This window comes from Argentina silus (genome assembly GCF_951799395.1).
Source record: "Argentina silus genome assembly, chromosome: 20".
NCBI lineage: Eukaryota > Metazoa > Chordata > Actinopteri > Argentiniformes > Argentinidae > Argentina > Argentina silus.
In genome coordinates, this window is record NC_139674.1 from 8,364,503 (window position 1) to 8,388,547 (window position 24,045).

General features: G+C 43.6%; 1 protein-coding gene across 1 annotated transcript in view; it reads right to left on the reverse strand.

Annotated features, from left to right (window-relative positions):
- Positions 1-6,351: 6,351 nt before the first annotated feature.
- The window catches only part of pawr (PRKC, apoptosis, WT1, regulator), a 50,072-nt gene continuing 32,378 nt past the window's right edge, over positions 6,352-24,045 (reverse strand). The window contains exons 3-7 of the mRNA XM_083692425.1: positions 22,488-22,613; positions 15,919-15,953; positions 12,371-12,497; positions 11,016-11,120; positions 6,352-8,107 (exon numbers count right to left, since the gene is read on the reverse strand). Of these exons, the coding sequence (XP_083548551.1) occupies positions 8,021-8,107; positions 11,016-11,120; positions 12,371-12,497; positions 15,919-15,953; positions 22,488-22,613 (480 nt within the window). The 3' untranslated portion in view covers positions 6,352-8,020. The remainder of the gene's footprint in view (positions 8,108-11,015; positions 11,121-12,370; positions 12,498-15,918; positions 15,954-22,487; positions 22,614-24,045) is intronic.

Below are 24,045 nucleotides of genomic sequence, written 5' to 3' on the forward strand. Positions count from 1 at the left end.
CAGACAGCCAAATAGGCTTTTTGAGATATAGCACAGGTGCTTATTCTAAACTGCAGTCAAATAGAGTACTCTAATTACACACAAGTCAGGCTGCCATCAATAGTGATGGCTGCAAAAAGTTACACCAGTCTCTACTGGCAGTGATTTTGCCATCAAATGTGACAAATGATGGCTGTGCATATTCAGAACATGTCAAGGTGGACCTTGTACCAGATAGGCCTGTTCAGAAATGTCTACATCCAAGCTTGTGGCAGTTTCACAAAATCAGTGGTAACTCACTACTGGCCTATCACCCCACTACTTCACACTTGGTATTTGTACAATTTTTACTGAAATGAAAGGGGAGAACATTTAGTTTTGTAGAACCAATTTCCAGCTAGTTGACCTCTTTCCATAGCCACCATGTCTTGGCAAGCGAGACTACCATTTAGTTGACGTTTGTGTCTACTGTAATTCAAGATGCTTTGGGGATTTGGAGGTGCAGTATGTAGATCGTAGGTATGTAGATCGTAGGGACAGCCTTTTGAGTTAAACGAACAAGATGCCTCATTAATGATCAATACATTCTAGTGAAACCCAGGCAGAGCTCTCATTTCAAAACCCAGCCTCTAGCTTCCACAACCATGGTCTTTATCCTTCATCTCTTCCCAGTAACAAGGCAACATGACCCAGCCATGGGCACCGCTGCTGGCGTGGGGTGAGGGGTTAGTGACATGCTGCTGCAGGGGACCGTGGGCAGGACCATGCAGAGAGAGTGACCTTTCCAGTCACGTGTCACCTGCTCCTTGCGCCCAGGGAAGCGCGGCGGCCCTCTCAGCCCCATGTGTCTCTGAATGTCACCATCGTGCCGCTCCACTGGAGCATCCAGCCGACCAGCACAGGCCTGGGATCAATCTACAGGAAGCAGCACTGACGGACGCTGCACAGCAAAGCACTCGAGCCCAGCCCCAGCCTAACACACACACACACACACACACACACACACACACACACACACACACACACACACACACACACACACACCCTGGTGTGTGAAATCGCTTTTATTCATTAAAGAGCAGTGGGGTGTGATCACAGAGGCATTTCTAGAATTAATTCCCACATGTTTGTTGGCATTGAATATGTTTGTCTCTTCTCCCTGGCATCTGTGTTCTTATGCAGATCCATCTCTGGGGAGGTACCGCCTAGCCACTTAGCAGCTATGCGTCCAACTAACACACTCAGGTGTGTCGGGGACATGTTGTCCATCTCAGAGTGAGAGGCAGCCCCAGAAGGATAATTGGCTTGAAGGATCCTCCTCTGATGGTAACACCCTAGTGATCCTGCATGGAAATAGACATCCATATAGGAATGAGCAACCACCTGTGAGTTGATCTCTAGCACTGTAAACATAGATAAAATGGTTGAATGGATGGATAGACAGATGAATAAATAGACTTACTATATACTGTAGATGGATGGATGGATGGATGGATGGATGGATGGATGGATGGATGGATGAATGGATGGATGGATGGATGGATGGACAGATAGATAGATAGAGAGATACATAGCTAGATAGATAAATAAATCGATAGATAAATCGATAGATAAATCGATAGATCGAGACTTAGATCAATAGATAGATAGATAGATAGATAGATAGATAGATAGACAGAACGATAGAAGATAGATAGACAGATAGATATATTCCACTACCTGGAGTTTAGAAGTGTGTGTATTTTATCCGTAACAGTCTGACATGCTGTCTACCCACAAAGTATGAGACAGAAAAACTCCAGGCACTTTGCTTACTGCACACGCCACTATCCCTGGGGGGATTTTTCAGTCTCCGTCAGCCCAACAGTTGATGATGTGTGTCTGTCTGTGTGTGTGTGTGTGTGTGTGTGTGTGTGCGTGTGTGCGTGTGCGTGTGCGTGTGCGCGTGTGTGCGTGTGTGTGTGTGTCTCAGAGGAGCGCTGAGAATGAGACTCCGCTCTGAGCAGAACATGCCCCTCTGCCTCTCCCCTGCTGACGAGGAGGGAGGCAGCAGGAGTGTGTGTATGTGCATTGGTTTGTGTAGATCCCGACACACAACTCTCTAAATCACACTACATAACAACAAGACCACAACAGCAACCACCTCACAGAAGGGGGCCAGTGCTGTCATAGTAACCATGCATGTAAAGTGACCTATGGGGACCAATGATGGTCCCTCAAGCTGTTTCATAGTCTGTATGCCATGTTGCTGATGTGTGTAATCAACATAACCTTGCAGTTAAACTGGAAATGTTGAAAAAAAAAAAGAAAGAAAAAAAGTGGTAATATATGAACGTGATTTTTTAAAGAAATTGAATTCTCAAGTGCATTCAATGTAACACCTGAAATCACTTTCTCATAAAACAAACCAAGAGGTCTTACATAGCCTACAGTACATGCCAATATTAATAGTTTGGGGTTATCAATATGGGCTAGACTCAAGAGATCTTTCATTTTCCTCCTGCTCCCATAGTATCAATATCAATGATGTTCTGCCTCAGTGTTTCGTCCTAAAGTGTTTGTGCTGTGACTGTGAGAGAGGCTTTTGTGTAACACAGGACTCCCACAGGAGCGGTGTAAATTTCCACAGCCTAGCATTCTGTATTAGCATAATTAAAAGACTGGTGTTTAGAACATGCTGTTCAGTTATTGAGTGTCTGCACAAAGGCTTCCCATATAAAATGCAATGGACCTCTCCAGAATTCAATGGATTGACCCCCAAGCCACAGGAGGAATGTGATTAGACTAAACTGCTTTACAGCTTGGATTGACTTACTAAATGTTTTTGCTTTGAAAGGGCACCATATGTGTGAACACATGCACACCATATCAGAGCAGTGAATCTGTGCAGTGGACTCCTTATTTGAGGACAGTTGTGATTGCATGTATGTGGTGAGAACACTGCCACCTACTGGTAGAGCAGAGTAAATGGAGCGTGGAGAGAAACCTCTCACGACACCTCTATAGTCTGGTGTATGATTGCTCTCTCACTCTGTAGCTTGTGTGAGCCATTCCAAGAGCTGCAATTCCATTGAAAGCTCACTATATTGTTCAGTATTCATTCAATCCATTGAAAATATTTTCACCCCAAGATCCCCAAACATCCTGCTTTATCTGCACACAAAAGTTTATTTTGCTAAGAAAAGAAAAGAAAGAGGAAAAACAGATCAATGACTTCTCAGATGTTGTCATTTATAATGCTCCCAGCGTTTGTGGAGTTACAGGCTGTGTGTCAGACACAGTTAGGAAAGATTGATCGGGATCCGCATCATACCTCGTTACCATGGCGACCGAAAGAGGGGATCTTTGGAATGGCCGACTTTATTCCTAACGGAGAAAAGAGCTACTTAAGTCTGTCATACTCTGATGCCAACCGCAGGAGGACTTGACAGTTCTATACCACATTTTCTCTGAGGATTTCTAGAGTTTCTCGACTGCGGTATGATGGAGAACATTTGAATACTTTTGAAGATGCAGTTGGGAAATTCACATGATCAAAGAAGCGGCTGATAATTATGGCCTTTTGGTCATTCTGAGGACATGGCTTCAAGGTGACATTGATGTCCCCAATGTGTCACTGATCAAGACATAGAACTGGTACATACATTTTAGTCACTACTTATCATTACCACACTGTCCGCCTGTCCAACTGTGTTTATTTGACCCAGAGAGAGTCAAAGGAGCCCATTTAGAAAGGTGAGGTTCCAACCAGGTCCCTGAACGTTGCAGCCCAGTGCCTCAGGTCGGTGAATACAGGCATTCAGGTGAGAGGCTGGAGAGAGGCCAGAGAGGCTGACGGTCAGAGAGGCTGACGGTCAGTTCAGAAAGCAGAGGAGAACGACGTGTGCTTCTGTTTTTGTTTTTCCACCCCGTTAATAATGTCTACCCTAGCAACGCTTAGGTTGTGGGTTTGATTCCTGCTGGGACCATATATACTGAAATGTACGCACTCACTGCAATGTAAGTCGCTTTGGATAAAAGCGTCAGCTAAATGCCATATATTAAAAGCTCAGAAGAATGAATTAACCTAAATGAATTAAGAAAAAAACACAAAAACCCAGTGAGTTGTATGTGAATTTGAAGTCAATCCCAGAGAGAGAAGATCAACATTGTCAAGTGTTGCCAATCTATCATGTTGTCTTTTGTAGCCTTCATGCTATGTACTGTAGCCTACTCTATTCTAGCTGGTATGCAAGTATTTGCATACAGTATTTGTACTAGTTAAAATAGAAAGCTGCTGGTTTGTGATATGTTGTGTTCACTCACATATCATGTTGTCAGCTGGTCAGCTTTGTGCATATTAGGGAAAAGAGGAGGTAGAGGATTTAATGAAACATCTAGCATAAATTGGATTATGTCATAAAATGTATAAAAACATTATAGATCATTCACTAGATACGCAAACATGTATACAATAAGTGTGCTGCAGCAATAGTACGGTATACATGTGAATGTATAGTACCACACAAATTGTGCTTCAATTCATAACATTTTAACCAACAAATATCTGTCATTGCTATGGTAACAGTGTTATGGAAAAGTTATTTCTGAGAATGAATTCCCACAGACAACAATCATAGAGATCTGTGGTGGACGAAATGTCTTCGGTCTGTCAGCGGTTAAATCTGTTTGTTAGTGTGAAATGGCAATTTTTTTCTATTGACTTTCGCGGGGCATTTCCGAAAGGGCAGCACACCATGAGACTGTGGCATGGCGTGCGGAGGGAAGTGCATGTGAAGAGTCAGCTTGAGTCTGTTATTCCAGCTCCAAATCCAACATGGTGGCTGTTTGTTGTCAGAGTATTGGTGGGAGAGCATAACTACAAAAACACCTCTCTGGAAGCAACAGAGGTCTGGCTTCTGCAAATGCCACTTCCATTCATCTATGTTGTTAGAAAATACTCTGTCCAGACATACTGTTTTCACTGTAATTATGACATTCGGGCAACGTGTGGGAGATGTCTGGGCAGAGCTCCATATCACGATATATTGGTTACAAACAGGCACACACAAATATCTTATTTCAAACAAGGCTCAATATGAAAACATAGGGGGGTGGATGGGATTTATAGAAGACATTTTCCAAGCCAATGGTTCAAAGTCAAGGTTGTATTTATGGCAATTCGGCCCAATGACAGGGTAGACAAAATAACATATTCTCTTTCTCATCTCTGCCATGCTCAGATGGGTGAGTAGTTCCTTGCACCAGGGATTCCAGAGATGGAGCAGATTGTCTGTGAAGACCAAGAGCACGAAACCACTTATAATGAAATATGGCCTCCTTCAAGAACAAGATAAGAGCTGCTTTTATTTTTCCCCCCACCGACTATCAGCTCCACAAGATCAAATGCATTTCGGGTGTATATGGATTTGGCCATCCCATTACATCCATATTGCATACATATCAACTAGCTCACAGCTCACAGTAGATCTTCATGGTCTGTTTAAGAGCAATGTATTTTTGTATTTTTTTTGTATTATCTACAAATACGAATGCACTCTTTAAGAAAATGATATGCTGAGTATGCTATTCATTTAATTGGTAATCAAGCTATTTTTATGCTGCTTGAAACTTTTTTTCATTGCCACATCTTAGCCAAAGTAATGTTAATACATAACTGCCTCCAATTATACCTCCAATTCCTCAGCTTATGTTCCAGAGATTGAGTAAGAGGGGGCAAAAGTTGCTAGGAGAACAAGTTAAAAAGGGTTAGGGACAAATGTTGCTATTCTGGTTGTGTGCATTACACAAAAGATGCTAGTTTTACTAAATTGGAGAAGTTAAGTTTGTGAGTGACACGGGTGGCAGAAAGACAGGGACACAGGAGGAAGCATGATGGCTTATTATTAAAACAAACTAGGAGATAACACAGAAGGAATGGAATTGTTTCAGCCCTCGACAGTATATCATCACTCTAAATCATAAGCCTTACAACTTTCTATCAAAATGCTAATAGGAATTACAGGGTTTGCCCCGCAGCAGTTTTAAGGTGGTGAGGCAATTACCTTTACATTAGTCCTGATGTGAAGCCTTCCTCTCCCCATTGTCTCTCAAGGTGACTAGGATGACTAGGATGGCATGGCTTTATTAGTTCTTGGTGGCATTGGGGTGGATGAAGATGAGGTGTCCCAGGGATGTGGCCTCTCCAGTCTCCAGTCAGACTGGGATGGTGATTGGGCTGATGAATAACCATGAATAACCAGACCATCTAGTGTCTACTGTGAGCACGGCGGCAGAACCGAACCCTGCCACCGTCACGTTACATTACCAGCTCGGGACATGGTATCATCACATCAAATTAGCCTTAATGAACACAAACGAGTAGACTGAGGAGATAGATAATCAAACTTTTATTAAATGACTTCATCTTCTGTACATGCATAATGTAATGGGAAGAGAGAGAGATGTGTGTGTGTGTGTGTGTGTGTGTGTGTGTGTGTATGTGTGTGTGTGTGTGTGTGTATGTGTGTGTGTGTGTGTGTGTGTGTGTGTGTGTGTGTGTAGGTCTATGTCAGACGATGAAGAAGGGGTTTTATTGCGACTTCCCCCTGTACAGTCTACAACCTAAATATATGATTTGCCACCCAGTGGGCTTGACAGAGTACATGATGCAAGAGCTTCACACTTGTTTCAGCACAAAATGGGCCCCTCTAAGGAATGCAATGATCTAAATACAGTTAGGTAGAATGATATGTCTTTTCAGCCACACCACTGTCTTGAGTAAACAAAAGAGATGCATTTCCAAAAGTATGTTCCTTCAGTTGATTTGGTTATCATACAACAGAATGCACTGCAGTAGCTTACTCTATAAATTGTGCTCATCATATATACCAAGAGCAGCTACATCTATCAATATTGCAAACAAAAACAAATAATTGTAAACACTTGATTTACAGATGCAAAATGCATTTCATAAGATTCCACATGTATCACTACAGGCCAGGCTGTAACCCCTAAATGTCTCACCACCAACAACTACAGTATTTTGTTTATTTAACACTAAATTGTCAACATTAAAATGGCTAAAACATAGTATTGATGAAAGACCTTGCTTGCTTTGATGATTTATAACGGGGATATATACTGTATATCATTAATGATTCAGGTTTTTTATACACCACCTGGATTAAAATGTACCAAGTACAAATCGGAACAAGAGAGTAAAACTGGCAATGACACAAACAGAAAAAAAGCACCAGGCTTTTTATTCCCTGGAGGAGATGGGGCTAATGTATTTTCCAACAAAGACTCACATACTGTGAAAGGCATTATGCCCACTTTGGCTGATGGTAGCAGTGATTTTGTCCTTGAATTTGGTCGAAATGACACAGGCTCCATCACAGAGCCAGCCCTTCAGATGGACAGAAGGCTTCAGAGGAAGGCTGGGAGGAAGGGTAAGATGACTTGTTAGAGATGACACATTGTAACTAGTATAGGAGGCGCAGTGAAGCTGTTACATGTCACCTGGGCATGTGTACATTAGTCAACAGATGATGAGTCAACTGTTACAGACCTTTTAAGGTCCCAAAAACAAACATCTCTCAGGTGCTTGGTGATGCTCCACGTACATTCAATTTCATTTCCTTTTTTTTTTTTTAAGATTTATCAAAAATGTCTAAATGGCCTATGTACAACACATTTACATTAAATATACCATCACAGAAACTCATAGAGACACTCCATTCAACAGCATGGGGCCTAAATAGGACTAGAGCTGTCAGTGGCTTCAGCCTCCCTTCAGAGCTGAAAACAACCTCCCCAGAGAGAACACTCAAGGTGCATTCAAGGAGGCGAGGCTCTGAAAACTATATTTTTTAAGTTCCTCTTCCAGAAAAGCAACACAAATAGAGAGACAGAACCAACACAGATAAAGAACATGGTGCTGGACTGGGCCCCTGAGGGGTCAGGAGTGTGAGAGCAGGGGGTCCTGGGTAATCCCCTGGGGATGCTCCGTTTAGAGGGTTGGTTGTTCGTTTTGGGAGCGGGCGGGCCCATGGAGGTTCTACCTGGTCAGCTGACCCACCACCTTCAGGAGGGTCTTGTTCTCCTGCTTGAGCTGCTCGTTCTCGTCCTCAATGTCGTCAAGGTCCTGCAAAAACAAAACAACAAAGGACACAACTCCATATCAGCAATGTCTCTGCGTGTCAGACACATGAATATGCAACACCCTGCCTCTTTTACCTTGGAGCAGCTTGTCAGTTCTGAGTATAATGGGGGGAGCTAAAATGGAGAGAGCTCCACTCCTGGGCCTCCCCCTTCAGGGGAGATGCCTTGATAATAACAAATTAAACATTAACAGCTTCAATTAGCTGCAAATGAGGAGGCCCGTTTGCCATGGTGGCGTCGTCTCATCAAAGCCCTGATCCAAAAGTGACACTTCTAATTTCCAGCTTTTTCCATCACCGGTGGTGACAGGCCATTGCCAGAATGCTTCTGGCTGCACTTGTCGGAAACTTGAAAGGCGAAATGGTACAAGAGTTGAACACACTAGGTCACAAGGGGAGCAGACATGGTATGGCTACAGAAAAGCTCAAAATCTGAGATTGAGACAAGGGGGAAAAACATTCCTCATTTCTGATCAAACAGATGATTGGTCCTCTCTATACGGTTATTCTGGCCTCCAGCCTATAACTTTAATCAAGTCAGAATTTACTACTTTATTAACAGAAAACCAAATCCCCAAAACGAAAACAGACTGACTCTATATGCACCTGCTTTCATCTCTGCAGACAGTTTCTTTTCTTCAAGAATATCCAATGGCAGATGTTCTTCAGGGGTCAGTTGTGTGTCAGCAGCTCAACATCATCTAGGGCTCCACTCCAAAACAAACTTCTGTAGTAACTCAGGGTTCAATCTGCCACCGTGGAGAAGAGGAGACGCCAGACTGGATTTGCTCTTATCTCCTGCCGTTCCATCAGGCCTGGCGGTAGTCCCTCTGAGGGACATTTCTGATTGCTATCGCCCCGGTGAGTGTTCCAATAGAGAGACCTTCTCTTATGACCAACTTCATGTCCATGTGACGCTATCAGCCTCCCCCTCTAACCCCACAGTGATATTGCCTCCTCCATATCACCAGATGGCTGGTGGGTAGTATCGTAACGAAGAAATGTCAAGATAAAAAAGACGACCGGGTGAAGTGGACAGTCACAGGTCGTGAAATGTGCAAAACAACACTGACCACTGTATTTGTTGGCCAGGGGAAGCTTGTCTTGTTTGGATTGGAATGCCTCGTTGAGGAGAGCTGTAATCTTTCTTTTGTGAATATTTGGGACTTTAAAGGCTTTCAGCACTGCCCCCCCCACTGAGTTTCCCTGCTGAAATGCCAAAAACAGAACAGTGTTTTACCGCCATCCTGTGACCCAGAAAGCAGGAGCAAGGGTTGTGCTATGGGGAGAGTTTGTTGACTGTCTGGGAGCGATGGCGGCTTCTGAATAACTGTGGGTCCTGAGTTTGTTAGGGGACCAGCTATATGAGTGTCCATGACCCCTGACCCCTGACCCTTCACTGCAGTGTCAGGAAACAGAAACCTTGACCTCTCTGCTAAGACAAACAGAAAGACAGATATGAGACCTACTGGTGGGGTCTTTTCATTCTCCAATGCCAGGAGGCAATGATCTCTATAAACCCTCCACAGCCTGGGAGCGAGAATCATCTTCCTCAGAAAATAACTTGATTTTCAGTACGGGTCCAGGGGTGAAGCCAGGTGTGTGATATTGGGTGGTGTTTGGGATGTCACAGACCTGTCTCTAGTACCCATAGGGAAGGCTGCAGTATGTGCCAAGCAAAACCATCTAATTGGTCCCTACGGTAAGAGGCATAGGAGATTCAGCTGTCTTTTTTACATTTGGGTCACTGTATCATCCAGTGAGTCTGTGGAGCAGAAATGTAATAACTCCTGACTCATGAATGATATAATCACATATTAATTTAACCCTAGTGGTTCTGAGGCATGACACACAGAAGACTCAAATCAACACACAACAAAAGGCTTATCCTAACCGCAATGTGTAGAATGTTGATTGGAATAAGAACTCTTAACTTAGAGCAGAGCCCTGCTGTTTTCTCAAGACTAAATCTGATAGCTCTCAGTTAAAGAACATTCCATGTTTGAAAAGGGGCAGCTGTTTTGAGTCAGGTAGAGCACAGAGCGAACGCAAAAGTGTTTCTAAAAACTGCCACAGAGTTCAGGGGTGAAACTGAAGAGTCCGGCACCTCCAACAGCACATGGATGACTGGGTGAGCTTTGCAGATCGGACCGGTCTAGGGCCTGCATGGCTGACAATGACAATGAATTTCAATATGTTGATCAAACACTAATCAGGTCCAATTCAGAGGCTGGGATGTAGGAGATAACAACGGGGGACCGCGTGGAGGCTTTTTTGGGGAGCCTGGGAGAGAGTTGCTCCAAGTGGCGGATAATTGTAATCTTCTGCTTATCCGAGAAGCAGCTTTACAATATCAAGCTGATTGCCTGCTGATAGCGAGGTGGCAATTTGGCAATCGTTTCTATTTAGTCCTCGGCTTCACCAGGCACAGCTGTGTGAGGCTACGCAGCTCCAAGTTTTCAGTAACTACAAATGACACATAGGCTTTCAACTGACAAACAAGGGAAACAAAAATCTACAGTGGCAGTTTGGTGAAGCCAGAGTTGTCCATCAAACAGTGTTGTTCACCAAAGGTTCATGAGTAGAATAATACAGCACAGTGGTATTACAGAGTGATACCTGTAACTCACATAGAAAGTTTACTTACAGAGTTACAGTATCACTCATGTTTCATAGAAAACATATTTACTGTTTGATGATTGAGATAATGTAATAAAAAATAAATAAAATAAAGTTCTCATGTCATCAATTTAGGACACCTTAGACAAAGACACTCTTTGGGCTTTTGTGGTCATCTTTGTGGGAGGGCCAATGATAAGCGATTCAACAGCTAAGCCACATCTTCTCTGCCCTCAAATCTAAATGTGGGTGGCACTGGCACTGAACACTCACTCTGTTCAGCAAGTCAATCTCCTCCTTCAGCTTCCCAATCAGGTCATCTTTGTCCTGGTAGGCCTTGAGCAGCCTGGCGGTCTCCTGTCTCTCTCTAGCCAGCTCCTGGGGACAGACAGACGGCTCTATTAACAGGAGGACAGGTAGCAAGCACTAAGCCATGTTTACAATAGGCTTAGAGAGAGGGGTATTGTTTTAAGTCATCTGGCTATGCAGGCTATTTGGGTATGGTCCACAAAGAGAGAGAGGGAGAGAGAGAGAGAGAGAGAGAGAGAGAGAGAGAGATTTATGCTTATATTTATGTTCCAGAATTATGGATTCCAACAAATCTGTCTTTCCAGCTGAACTTTGTTTCTAGCACAGATAAGCGTGAAATTGTTTCCATGGAAACCCATCTAGCACCAAGAAAAGATAAAACATAATGTCCATAAGTAGCTACCATTAATCTCTAGGGCACTGAAGGCAATATTTATCCTATGTAGGGTTGAGTAGCATACTGTACCTGTAGGTAACAGGAGCTTCAAAGCCACACTTGCATTATCATAATAAACGACACTGTAATATTTCTAATGTTTCTAAACCAATAAAGAATGCAGCACGTTTTTCTATAGTATAAGAGCTGGTGCAGAAAGAAACTGCAGTATGAGAAACACAAACAAAAACTAACTGCTATAGAGACCACCCTGCGTTCAAACTCGCTTGTGAAACCCTTAACTCACAGACGAAGTTAAAGTGTTCGTCTTTCTTCTTTAAAATGGACCGCGGGTGACATTTCAGACTGTGAAGCGATGGAACTGGAAGCATGGGGTGTTTCATTAAAAAAGTATGTTTTTTTTCATCCCTGGCTGAACCGAACACAGAAGGAGTTATTGCAGACAAGACTAGGGCCATAGTGGTTTAAGTTCAGCAGCCAGAGCTGGGCAGACACTCAAACAGGTATCACAGAGGAATTCATAATTTCTTAAAATAATCCTCAATATGTATCATGCTGCTGATAGATGCTCTTTAGTTAGACATTTTTAGTGAGCCTAGAGACCTACAGTATCAAAGGGCTCCTTAAGACCTTCGGTTCAGCCCTTGGCAAAACTCAAGTGAAGACAGACAACGCAGGGCATCTTTTCAAGAGAAATAGCAGTAGATAGCATGCTGATAACAAATAGAAAACAAAAACATGTGCCATCAAAAAGGCATAATATTAATTTAAGATGATCACCCTGCACTATTCAAACATTATGACAGTCCCATTTTAACATTAACCAATGATGATTGTCATGTGCTCATAGTATAGTATCACAAAAGTGAACACTAGGCCTGTTATTGACACCTGGGTCCAAGGGATAGCTTAGCTTTAGTACCTTCTCCAGCTCCTCCATCCTCCTCTCCAGCTCTCCGGGGGCTGTGGTGCTAGCCTCTCTGCCATGTCGGTTGTGGCGTTGTCGACTGTTGCCCCCAGCCTCCTCCTCAGAGCCAGGCCCTGCAGAGCTGCAGCACACACACGGAAAAGCATTGGACCTCTGACCAGAGCCACTGAATGAGCCAAGAACACAGATTCATATAAGAAGTAGAAGAACTGACCATACACACACAAACATCTGTACGCACGCACACAAACAAGCATGTATGCACACACACGCACGCACGCACGCAGGCAGGCACACACACAAACTTGGTGAACTTGGTGAGCAGTCCAAATGCTTTCCTTAATGAGTTGGAGAACTAAAAACCCAGTGATGAGGGGTAAGCAAAAAACTGATTTGTGAGGAGACGCCTGCTGACATTCAAATCATGGATTAATGCATGAACTCAGAAGGCTGTTTGAGGGTATGACTCATACCCTGCTGCACAATGGAGCTATACTGGTGTGACTCTTGAGTGTGAAGAGAACAGGTGTTTATACCTTTCTAAACCCTTTGCCACTTTCAATTTAGCATGCACTTCAACACCCCCACCCTTTTACACCATTAGAACATAAAAGCTGCCAAAAGTGCCTCCTCCACAGGGAGAAAAAAGACTGAATAGAACACAATTTTTGTGAAGATTTGTGAACGGTGAACTGGCATGAATTCTCTTCAGGTCATTAGCAAACAAAATAGTCCCTATTCTTTTGATGTTGAAAAGAGGAGCTCCAGGGCCATGGTATGCAGCTAGCGAGGAAGCTAAACCTTATCTCCCGCTCACTCTCTGCTCAAGGAGAGACTCCGGGGCAGCCAGGGGAATATTCATGTGAAACTTATTACCTAGCGGCTTTATTTCAATAATTACCGGCGTGGAAGACTTGGAACGCGTCACTCACTCATATTTTGACAACTTTCACTGGGAATCAAATTATTGGGCAGCCTCTGGGCTTTGCAGCCTCTTGTTTGAAGAGGAGCACCACAAAAAGAAAAATAGGAAAGCTCCTGGCTCTCATATTGAAAAGAATGGTTTTCCATTATATACCACCTGAGCTAGAGTGTGTAAAGCATGCTATCTGCTGGGCATTAAGTAGAGCAGTTCAACTGGAGTGTGTGTGTGTGTGTGTGTGTGTGTGTGTGTGTGTGTGTGTGTGTGTGTGTGTGTATGTGTGCACGTGCGTGTGTGTGTATGCATGTGAATGAGACGGTGATTACTATATGTCAGTATAATAAGAACAACTTATGAACTGCTTAAACAGAATGGAGCAGTTGATACTAGTGTAGAGCAAAAGTTTGGAGGAGTGATAAGACTCTGTAGCCATGAACCCTCTGGGGCATAAATACTAGAAACGTTCGACCCATCTCCCCCTCCATCTGAGTAATGCTTCATTCAGCTCTGCTCTGATCAGTCATTACTCTTTTCTCCTGCAAGGCGCCCTAACACACACACACACACACACACACACACACACACACACACACACACACACACACACACACACACACACACACACACTCCTCCACACTGGCTCCTTGACATTTACAGTGCACTAAGCCCACAGATTATTATTTTCAGAGCCAAACAGTGCTGTGGCTATTTCTTTTGATAGAGAGAAAGTCCTTGAAGCACTCTCCATGGCACTCACCTAAGCTAAGATAAAGTGTAATTCATTCTTCTCTCATCTAGGCACTTCGAGGCCACTCCTCCCTTGTAGGCATGCAATAACTTTCTCTCTCTCTCTCTCTCTCTCTCTCCCCAACGATGGCATTGACCTACCCTGCTCACCATAGAGCCTCAGCAAATGAAATGCCTGACACATCACATGTCCTATTTAGCCAAACACACACACACACACACACACACACACACACACACACACACACACACACACACACACACACACACACACACACACTACGTCCCTCATTCTCTGGGGCTTGCAGCATCTGCATACACTCATTCTAAACGTCCATGTCCTTGGTGCTAAACAGAACACTCTGACCTATTAGCTCCCCGTTGTGAGCACAAGGGAGACAAGCAGAGCCAATGATCCGCTCTTGGGAGCCTCAGCAGGGGAGGGGGGGGGGGGGGGGGGGGGGGGGAGAGCAGAGACAACAGTCAGTAACAGACTGTAACACAATGGCCACAAGCATACAGATGCTTGGTCTGAGAGAAAGGCCTTCCATTACACAAGACTTCATACAGAAAAGGCTAATTGTACTGCAATGATGACTACTAATGATCAAGTGTAGTGACAATGAAATGGATTAGAAGCCTTTTGTGGCGTTTCAGAGGCTTTCTGACAGAGAGGGGGTTGTCCAAAACATGCCCGGTCTGTCAGACATTTTGTGGCGCCCACCTGGCAGGGTCTCTCTGCTCCAGAACACTGGCCATCCAACTGTGGCAAGGCCAGCCAATCAGAGGTAGCCGTAATTACACGGCCAGATTGAGAACGACGGTTGGTGAACATCGAGATCAGCCAGAACTTGACAATTTGGTGGTGATTGGCTTAAGCAAATGGTGACCAATTAAAAAAAGAGTCAGATTTTCACAGTGTGAAAGATTGTGGCAAGATGAGACATTGAGGTGGCAATGACTAGAGAGCATAAGGTACAGTATAACTAATGTACTGTTGATAACCAACATTTCAAAGAGCCATGTTATTGTGGTCTTGCTTGCCACATCAGCAGACCAAAGAGACTAACTCTTGAGAGAGAAGACAAAGAAAGCTGTGCTGTATTTCCTAATCGTAGTGCTATAGCTGTAATGCAATTAGACTACAAGCCAGACAGCACTCAAATATGTTTCTTGTACTGAATCATACATTTAAAAAAAATAATAATAATAATCTTTTTAGAGTGCTGGACATCTCTTTTCATTAGAGTAATATGCCTGGGCTCTAGCACCCAAAGACACATGGAAATATTAAGTAGAGCACACTTGACGTTTACCCTCAATCATCGTAGCAGCACAGCAAGGAGAGGAAATAAGCTGTAATCAGTGACACTTAAGCTACACGACCTTGGTTGACCTACTGTATAAGTTTTAGCTTAGACTCCGGGTCTGCTTGTTACAGAATGCCTTCAGAACCAAGGCCCAAACCTTTTCAGGGAAAATCTATTTATTTCAGCATTGCCTGCCAACTAGTAGAATGATAGTCTGAACAAAATGTACAAGGTCTGCTGGCACACAGTCAACAGCTAGAGAAGACCAGACAACATAAGATGTGCTGTCACTCCTGATGACCTGAAATCAAACCAGACCGCTTGGTCCTTCTGACAGGAAGGCAGCAGCATAAACACAGAGGAACATTTTCTGATGAGTCATACCAGAGGAGAAGGGAAGGGAATCTACAGGAGTAAACCTGCTGTATTAATTAATGTCCTTAAGCCGTTTCCTCTCTTCTTCCTGGTCTCTGGTTCTTCGCTTAACACCACATTTGCACTTCTACAATGGCAGACACAATACACAGCCTACTCTACATCACAACGAGAAAGGATTCTCTCACCTCTTGTGGCGGCCACTCCCGGATCTTGGAGTATCCTAGAAAAACAAAGCAAAACCACGTATGAGGAAAAGAGTATTTCAGCTCCAATAAAAATAAGCCAAGGATCTACATTACAGTACATCATCTATGTTAATGGGAGTATTTATGAACAGAAAGGGAAGACATACTCTGAAGTACATCATGTCACGAGCAGGAGAGGATATTGACATTCAAGTATGGTTTAATACTTATATACATTAAAGCAGGAGTTATACAACTGTTTGTCTGGCATTCTACACTGTTGTCTCCAGATTTAGAGAGGCACAAGGTAGACAGATCTTCCCTTCAAAGGTTTTTTACAACCTGAAACAAAACCCACTTCTTCCCATTTTAGTCTGCCTTTGGGGACACACACACACACACCAAAGCATGAGAACATGAGCCCTCACATGCATACACACGCACGCACGCACGCATGCACCCACACACACATAGATGGAAGAGCATCACATTGCTACTAAAAACACAACTAAAACAGTAGAGGCACCAGGTCGTGTGTGTATCACAAAGACAGGCACAACAACAAAAACTCCATTCCGTCAACATGATTTAACAAAAATTCATCAGGAATAGCTATTACAGGACGCCTGCAGGTTGTGTGTATAAACATTCTTGAACCTCTGCTGCTGAACTGAAATATAGATGGGTCTCCCTAAACTTAATAGCTTAGCCAGTGTCCCATAGCCCCAAGTTGTGCAATGCAATCTTGTTGTGTAACTTGCGGTGCACACGTTAATCATTTTCTCCATTATTGTTTAATCTAGGAGTTGCTAAGGTCTATGGCTCTGGCTCCAGAGGCTACGGGCCTTAAGAAGCTAGTTCTATCATTCCTCTAACAGACTACTTAAGCAGGTGGCTGAAGTGGTCTGTCTGAACACAATATACACACCCTGCCGTTGGAATTGATGATCAGCCACTTTGTGCATCATGAAAAGCTGGAAACAAAACAGAAGGTGAGGATGGCTCCAAACTAAAGACAGAGGAGTTTTGTGAAGTTTGTGTCACTGGGTATTACACAGGAGCTTTTCTCACTGCATTTCTCAGACTCACTGCATTTCTCACTGCATTTCTCACGGCTCATAAAGGATTAGGGCGTACCGTGATGGCACGTTTTTCACCTCACTGTCCACAAGTTAGAGCAAGATGGTAATGTTGGAGTACACTGTACAGGCAGCTGCATGGTGACGTGCCACAGTGGAGTGAGAGAAGTTCGAAGCTTTATTTCAAAGATATTCACAGAAAAAAAAACACATTTAGTCAGGCTTGGAGACTTCAATCACATGTTTGCGTGGCCGACGAAGCTCTCCACTTACAGAAAAAACATCATTATTCACAGGCAACACACTGTGCAATATATTTAGATAACAATGGTTGTATATAAAAATGGTTGTCTAAATGCAAATGTGTATGTTTGTATGTTTACTCTGCCTATGTTTGTGAATTGGTCCTTCGCCATGCCGACTACTTATTCAGTACCCAGTACAAGTACCTTTTCAGATGCTCTGTCTTACGATGTACACACACTCATGTCCTTGGGCTTCATGAAGAGTATGCTAATATCCTCCCCAATGTCTAAACACTTCTGACAGATTGAAGTTGAATCACCAAGATGGGGGTTTACTATCAATTATTTTCCTATTTGCGTAAGAATCTGCATAATGCATTATGTGGACAACAGGGGCATACATTTTTCATACTGGCAACATTAGTTAAGGTCAAAGGTTGTTGTTACAAATCTTTTCATGCAAAGATTTTTCTTTTCTTCAGGGCCAAAAAAAAAGAAGATGATGTAATCAGTTCCTTCAGGTTTTCATGGGCAACGTCTCTTATGATTATAACAAAAGGGATATCTATGTATTTGACAAGATAATTATGCTGCACATACCTGAACGTGCCTTAATCTCGCATGCATACTTGACTTAATTAGACTAATCAGTCAAAGAGAAAAATACTTTATGGAATCCTGTTATATGCAGAAAAAGGGATAGACTCAGATGGCTATAAAAAACAGTTCAAGTGATATAAAACCACCGAGGATTAGATGTGGCTGACAGCCATCGCACATTCTGTAGCGGTTGGTTAGCTGCTCTGCACGACTCACATCAATACCACGGGAGGACAAGGACTCAGTGGCCAGGCTGTTCTGAAAAGATCTGACAGAAAAGCACAGCCACTGTGCTCCTGCTGCTGGGTAGTGCACTGTGCAAGACGCTGAAAAAAGACCTTTGTTTTTCAGGCCCTCTCATGTCCTTTACATTTGCTACATTAACGGTGCGCCATTCAACGGTGCTTCAGACTGCGCCTTGCCCGTTGAATCGGCAGGACAAGGTTAATGTAATTCAAGTTAGGCTACTTCACAGCGCTGCATATGGGCTGTGTGACTCCATTTATCATGCTTGAGCTCCACTGACAGCTCACATAAGAGGCTCTGATGATGAGGCACTGTTACAGAGGACACACAATGTTCTGAGAGAGGAGAGCTTCAGAAACAACACAGCAGGTGGGATGGATCCTCTACTTCCAATGACCAGGCTCTCATCGGTAAACATTGGTAAACATTGTCTGAAGAATGTCTGAAGAACAGTATGTCTGAAAAACATTTGACGTGTTATTGTGTCTTCAAATAATGGCCGCATGAAGGATCTACAGATTGGACCCTTACAAAATAAGAATAAAATAATAAAATGCTTTATGACGGTAGGGTTACGTTTATGTTATCACATTCCCTTCGACAGAGGTGTCACTCTGCTGTAACACAAAGGCCATTTTGTATTCATCCTTATATGTCTCTCTCTGTTCAGAGTCTGTCTGTCTGTGTGTGTGTGTGTGTGTGTGTGTGTGTGTGTGTGTGTGTGTGTGTGTGTGTGTGTGTGTGTGTGTGTGTGTGTGTGTGTGTGTGTGTGTGTGTGTGTGTGTGTGTGTGCGTGCACGCAAATGTATAATTCATGCCAGTGTTCTCCTCTTATAATTCTTAAGAAGGAATTTATGACTGTTTGGGATCTGACAGGTTTTGTGAATTTGACAGCCCATTAAAATGTTTAAATCTCTAAAGGTATGCCGGATAAAAGTCCAACAATAAACCGTTTTCTACATTCCAGCATACAGCCGGTGTGCCCTCAATTCTCCATCTATCTCTCCCGCCAAAGCCGATACAGATCACTATCTCACGAAAGCCACCCGGTCAAGCGAGAGACGGTTGTCATATACGGTACAAAAGCGTGATTGACGTTTCAAAAGGTGAGGCCCAAGAGTTTCAACTGCCAAATGCGGAGAGCAACAGCAAATGACCTATTGTTGCTGGCAGCACTCTTGTAAAGGACAAATAATCAACTGGCTAACCTGGTTTACACGCTTGCAATCTTTGGTCAACATAGTCGATACCCTCTATAAATAATGACTTAGGCAACACAATCAAACTTCTGAAAGTCATATAAACATTTCAGTAAAGAATGTCTCACTAAGCAGGGAAACTGTGATTTATGTGTTTTAGCATTTTCTCTGGCTAGGGAGCAAGTGCCTGTTGCACAAGATGCTTGAGCTAATCACCATTTCTGGACTGAAAGGTGCTAATTAAAAATGCAAATTAGAGTTTCTAAGAGGTGTTGGATGCTGGCTGTCATCACAATGGTGTGAGAGAGAAGTGCGTACACACACACACACACACACACACACACACACACACACACATACACACACACACACACACACACACACACACACACACACACACACACACACACACACACACACACACGCACACACACACACACACACACACAGACAGATGGGTAGAGGAACCCAAACTATTCCACACATTGCACTGTGGACCCAGCGCCACATTAAAAGCAGATGATCCTGTGGAATGTTCCATAAGGTTCTGTTTCTCTGACAGGGCTCCAGGATTAGGGAAAGTGTTTTCCTTGTAGGGCTTGCATACCATTGAGAGGCAAGGCCTGATAACCAGGACCACATGGGGGCCCGATATAGGACCATCAGGCGTCATTGAAAATACAGGAACGCAACCACGGGCAGAAGAGGTCACAAGTGTGTGTGTGTGTGCGTGTGTGTGTGTGTGTGTGTGTGTGTGTGTATTACAACTTGAATGTGTTGGTTAATGGGTGCGTGAACAGCAGGCAAGGGGGGTATTCATGAGATGAGTACATAGGAACCGATGGTGGAGAGAGAAGAAGAAAGCCATGCTGCCATCACAGAGATGGGACGGTCGCCGCAATCACCACGTATCATCTTCATGACGGTGTTATGAGAGGGCAGGAACACAGAGAGTGATCTTGGGGGGAAAATATGGAGAGGGAAATGTGTTTGATTTGGTTCAGATAGAGATACCAGAGACCAGATGAAATGGTAGAAATACTTATCAAATACCACATCAAAGTTACCAAGATCATTGATCAAGTTCAAATGAGACTGCTCCAACACTACCTAAATGTAGGGGGAGTTATTTTGTTTGGGTTGGAGAGAGACAGAGTTCTCAGAACAGACAAGGTTTACTCCAAGTCTTGAGGTGCCCAGACATCTTGATACAGGTACCAGTACAATAGCTAAGAGGTCTGACAGCTAAGCTCTCTGGGTAGTTGTATATTACACCGGCCCAACATGGCAACTGCTTGTCTCCATGATAAATGGTCCAGAGTGAAACGGCACATTTTTGGAATTCTCTCCATTTACAGATGTCTGAAATCCTCTCTAAACTCTCTCTCTCTCTCTCTCTCTATATATATATATATATATATAAATATATATCTCTCTCCCCTGTTCCCTCTCTCTCTAACCCTGTGGCTGTCCTTCCTCTGTGAGATAGCTAATCGCTAAGGTCAAGAAGACAGGAGACACACAAGGGAGTATGACCCTCAAACATCCATCAATGACAAAGAGAGAGAGAGACATGGTGGGTGAGATGCAGCGTGGGATATCCAGTGGTTTGTCGCCATGCCGACATCTGGTCTGAGTTAAGGCCATGTGCTGTGGTGGTGAGATGGTCGGAGTGGGCATCGCCATGTCTCGTTTGAAATGGCTGATGGGTAAATGTCGCTGTTTGTGTCATGCCTCATGAAGAGTAGAAAACAAATATCAATAGAAACGCATACTCTCTCTTCCTCTTCTTGTGTGTGGGTGTGTTTGTGTCAACAACAACAAAAATCTTGACTTTAATATGGTACATTGTGGATGCGCCTGTATGTTATTTCTATTTTGGACGGTCATATGGTTAACGTGAAGATATCTCTGTTGAAATTACTATACAATAAACAGTATGGATTGGATAGAATAGATTATTGATATTGTATTGTACTTCTTTGCTTGCGACACTTATTACATACATGCTTGTTACTTATTACATATTTCAGACATGAAAGCTCCCTCGGCCTAAATAGAAGGTTCGAGCTTTACCCTAAAGTCATTTGATGTATCGAAGACCTGCCATCTGGAAACGAACTCTTAGCTAGACGCAGTGAAGCAGTCAGTCAGCCCACTCTGCTGTTTATGCTTTTCAAAATGATTGTCAGAAACTACAAAATCTACATGGAACATGTTTTACCCCCTTTCATGTCAGTAAGATTAAGACAAACACATTCATAACTGAGGGAATATAAATGTTACTTTATTAAAAGTCAGTAGTAGTTACGCAGATGAGTGCTTTTGATGAGTGCAACAATTTCTTACTGTGGCCCTTTCTTGTCTTTGCACATTGAGTTTGACAGCATTAGAATTACACACTTATTGAAAGTAAGGTAATGATCTCTCCTAGGGAGAAATAATACAATCAGCCCTCATCATTGCTTAGAGACACTCCAAATAATTGTGATTTTATGGACCCCTGATAGTCATATTCACTCACTCTGAACTCTAAAATGGTTTGGTCTTAATTCATTTGTAAATATAAGACACACATCTGAACATCATTGATTAAACAAAGCAAACAGTTTGTTTGTTTGTTGGGTACTGAAGAAATAGGATATTCTATTACTGGATATATCTCAAGTGGCTGGGGCTCCTCTGTTCCCAAACTGCTTGATATCAATAACCAATTATACATGCAGATTAGTTCCAGATACAGGTCTGAAATGTGTATTTAGAGAAGTAACATAGCCTAGACTCCAAATGAAATCTTGATTAATGTAGTACTTAGCCCTGTGGGCCTTCAGGCTGAGTTCAAATGTGCTGTGAGATAGTCACTACTGCAGCACACCACAAGTTCATTCTTTTGCACCCTCTTTTACAGTGTAGAACTTAACACAGTATGGAGCTAGCGATTTCTCTCGAGCCAACAGTGCCTCTCTTTGGCAGTATTGAGATATCTATCTCACCATCACGTTCTGCTCAAGGGGGAGCTCAAGAGGGGGCTGGATTCATCAGTGTAAGGATACGCATCAAGAGACCTGGCCTGCTCTATTCAACTTAACAACATTGGGACCTAATGGCTGGACAAAATGGCATGGGGTAAAGTTTAAACTGATTGGTGATTGGTGGACATCAGTCTTCAGAGTTGCTGATCATGTGACCCTCCTTCTTACCTGTATAAGGTTGGCGGCCCCCGGGTCCGAGATCATGGACTCGTTCTGGACCGTGTTGAGCTGCGTGAGGTCCTCCTCCTCCTTCTTCTTCTCTCCTCCGTCGTCATCATCCAGCTCGTCGAGGCTCTGGAGCAGAGAGAGAGAGAGGGAGAGAGAGAGAGAGAGAGAGAGAGAGAGAGAGAGAGAGAGAGAGAGAGAGAGTAAGACACGGGTAGTCAGGCAGGGAGTGTAAGAGCTGCCAACCTGATGCTGATGCACGGTGACAGCCGGGGTCATTCTCTCCATAACCATGGTAACCTCCAGCAGGACATGGCCAGGGACCCTCTTAATCCTCTTAAGACATGATCAGATTCACAGAGACCGTAGAGAGTAGTGACGCAATGCAACCATCTCCCACTGGGACACAGGCAACAGGAAGGACGGCCTGCCAGGGGGCCTTTCACCTCTGCTGACAGTCAGTCAGACGGGGCTTTTTGGCCAGGCGGAATGTCCCAGAAAACACTGGGAGTAAACATCTCTGTGATGCTGGAGGAGGAGGAGGGGGGTAGCACTCACTGCTCAGTGAGAGATTTTGCAACCTCTGGGAAAGGCTCCAACTATTACTAAGGCATCTAAGCTGTAGCTATCAGCTTTATCTTGAACTGTGTATTGTACAGTATATCGTCTTGACTTCCCATTTGCATTCCTCTCTCATGAAATACGTGTGATTAATAGGTGGTTACGGAATGTATTAATTACAAAGAAATGAAGATACATACACAGTTTGACATTGAAATGGATGGTTGGATAATCTAAAATGAAAGAGCCGGGGCTCCCTCCCACGAGTACAGTTCACAGACCAGTCTTTCCTGTTTCATGCTGTTGTAAGAACAAAAGACGCTTGCCGGACAGGCACTTGAATGGTAAAAATAGCTTTACAAGGCTTAAAAGGAATGTGGTCATTATCAAAGACCTTTTATCAGCTCTCCTGGGAAACAACCAGCCTATTTTCTCCTCTGCTCTAACTTATGTTGGATGTTCACACTAGCAGGTCTCCTCTGGCCTCTGACATAACACACACACACACACACACGCACACGCACACACACACACACACACACATACACACACATACACACACACGCACGCACACACTCACACACACACACAGACTCATACACATACACACACACACACACACACACACACACACACACAAAAACGCACACACACAAAAACGCACACACACACACAGGAGAACTATGTCTGTGCACCTGAAAACTGGCCGCGGGGGTCCGTCCAGGCTGAGACACCATGCCCTGCTTCTCTCCATCTGACCCCTTGAAAGAGCACAGAGATGCCCATTGCCCCACTCTGTCTGAGAGGCCAAAAATGTCCTCTGTTCCCCCATAACAGCCTGCAGCCAGGAACAGCTGTAGCAGGGGCCGGTTACATAGAGAACTAATAATACATGGGTAATAACAACCAGATATGGATATTACACAAAGTCAAACAGAAGTCAGTATATATCAGCAGGTTTGATGACTACAGTTGTTGCTATGCACAGTTGCCCAAGCAC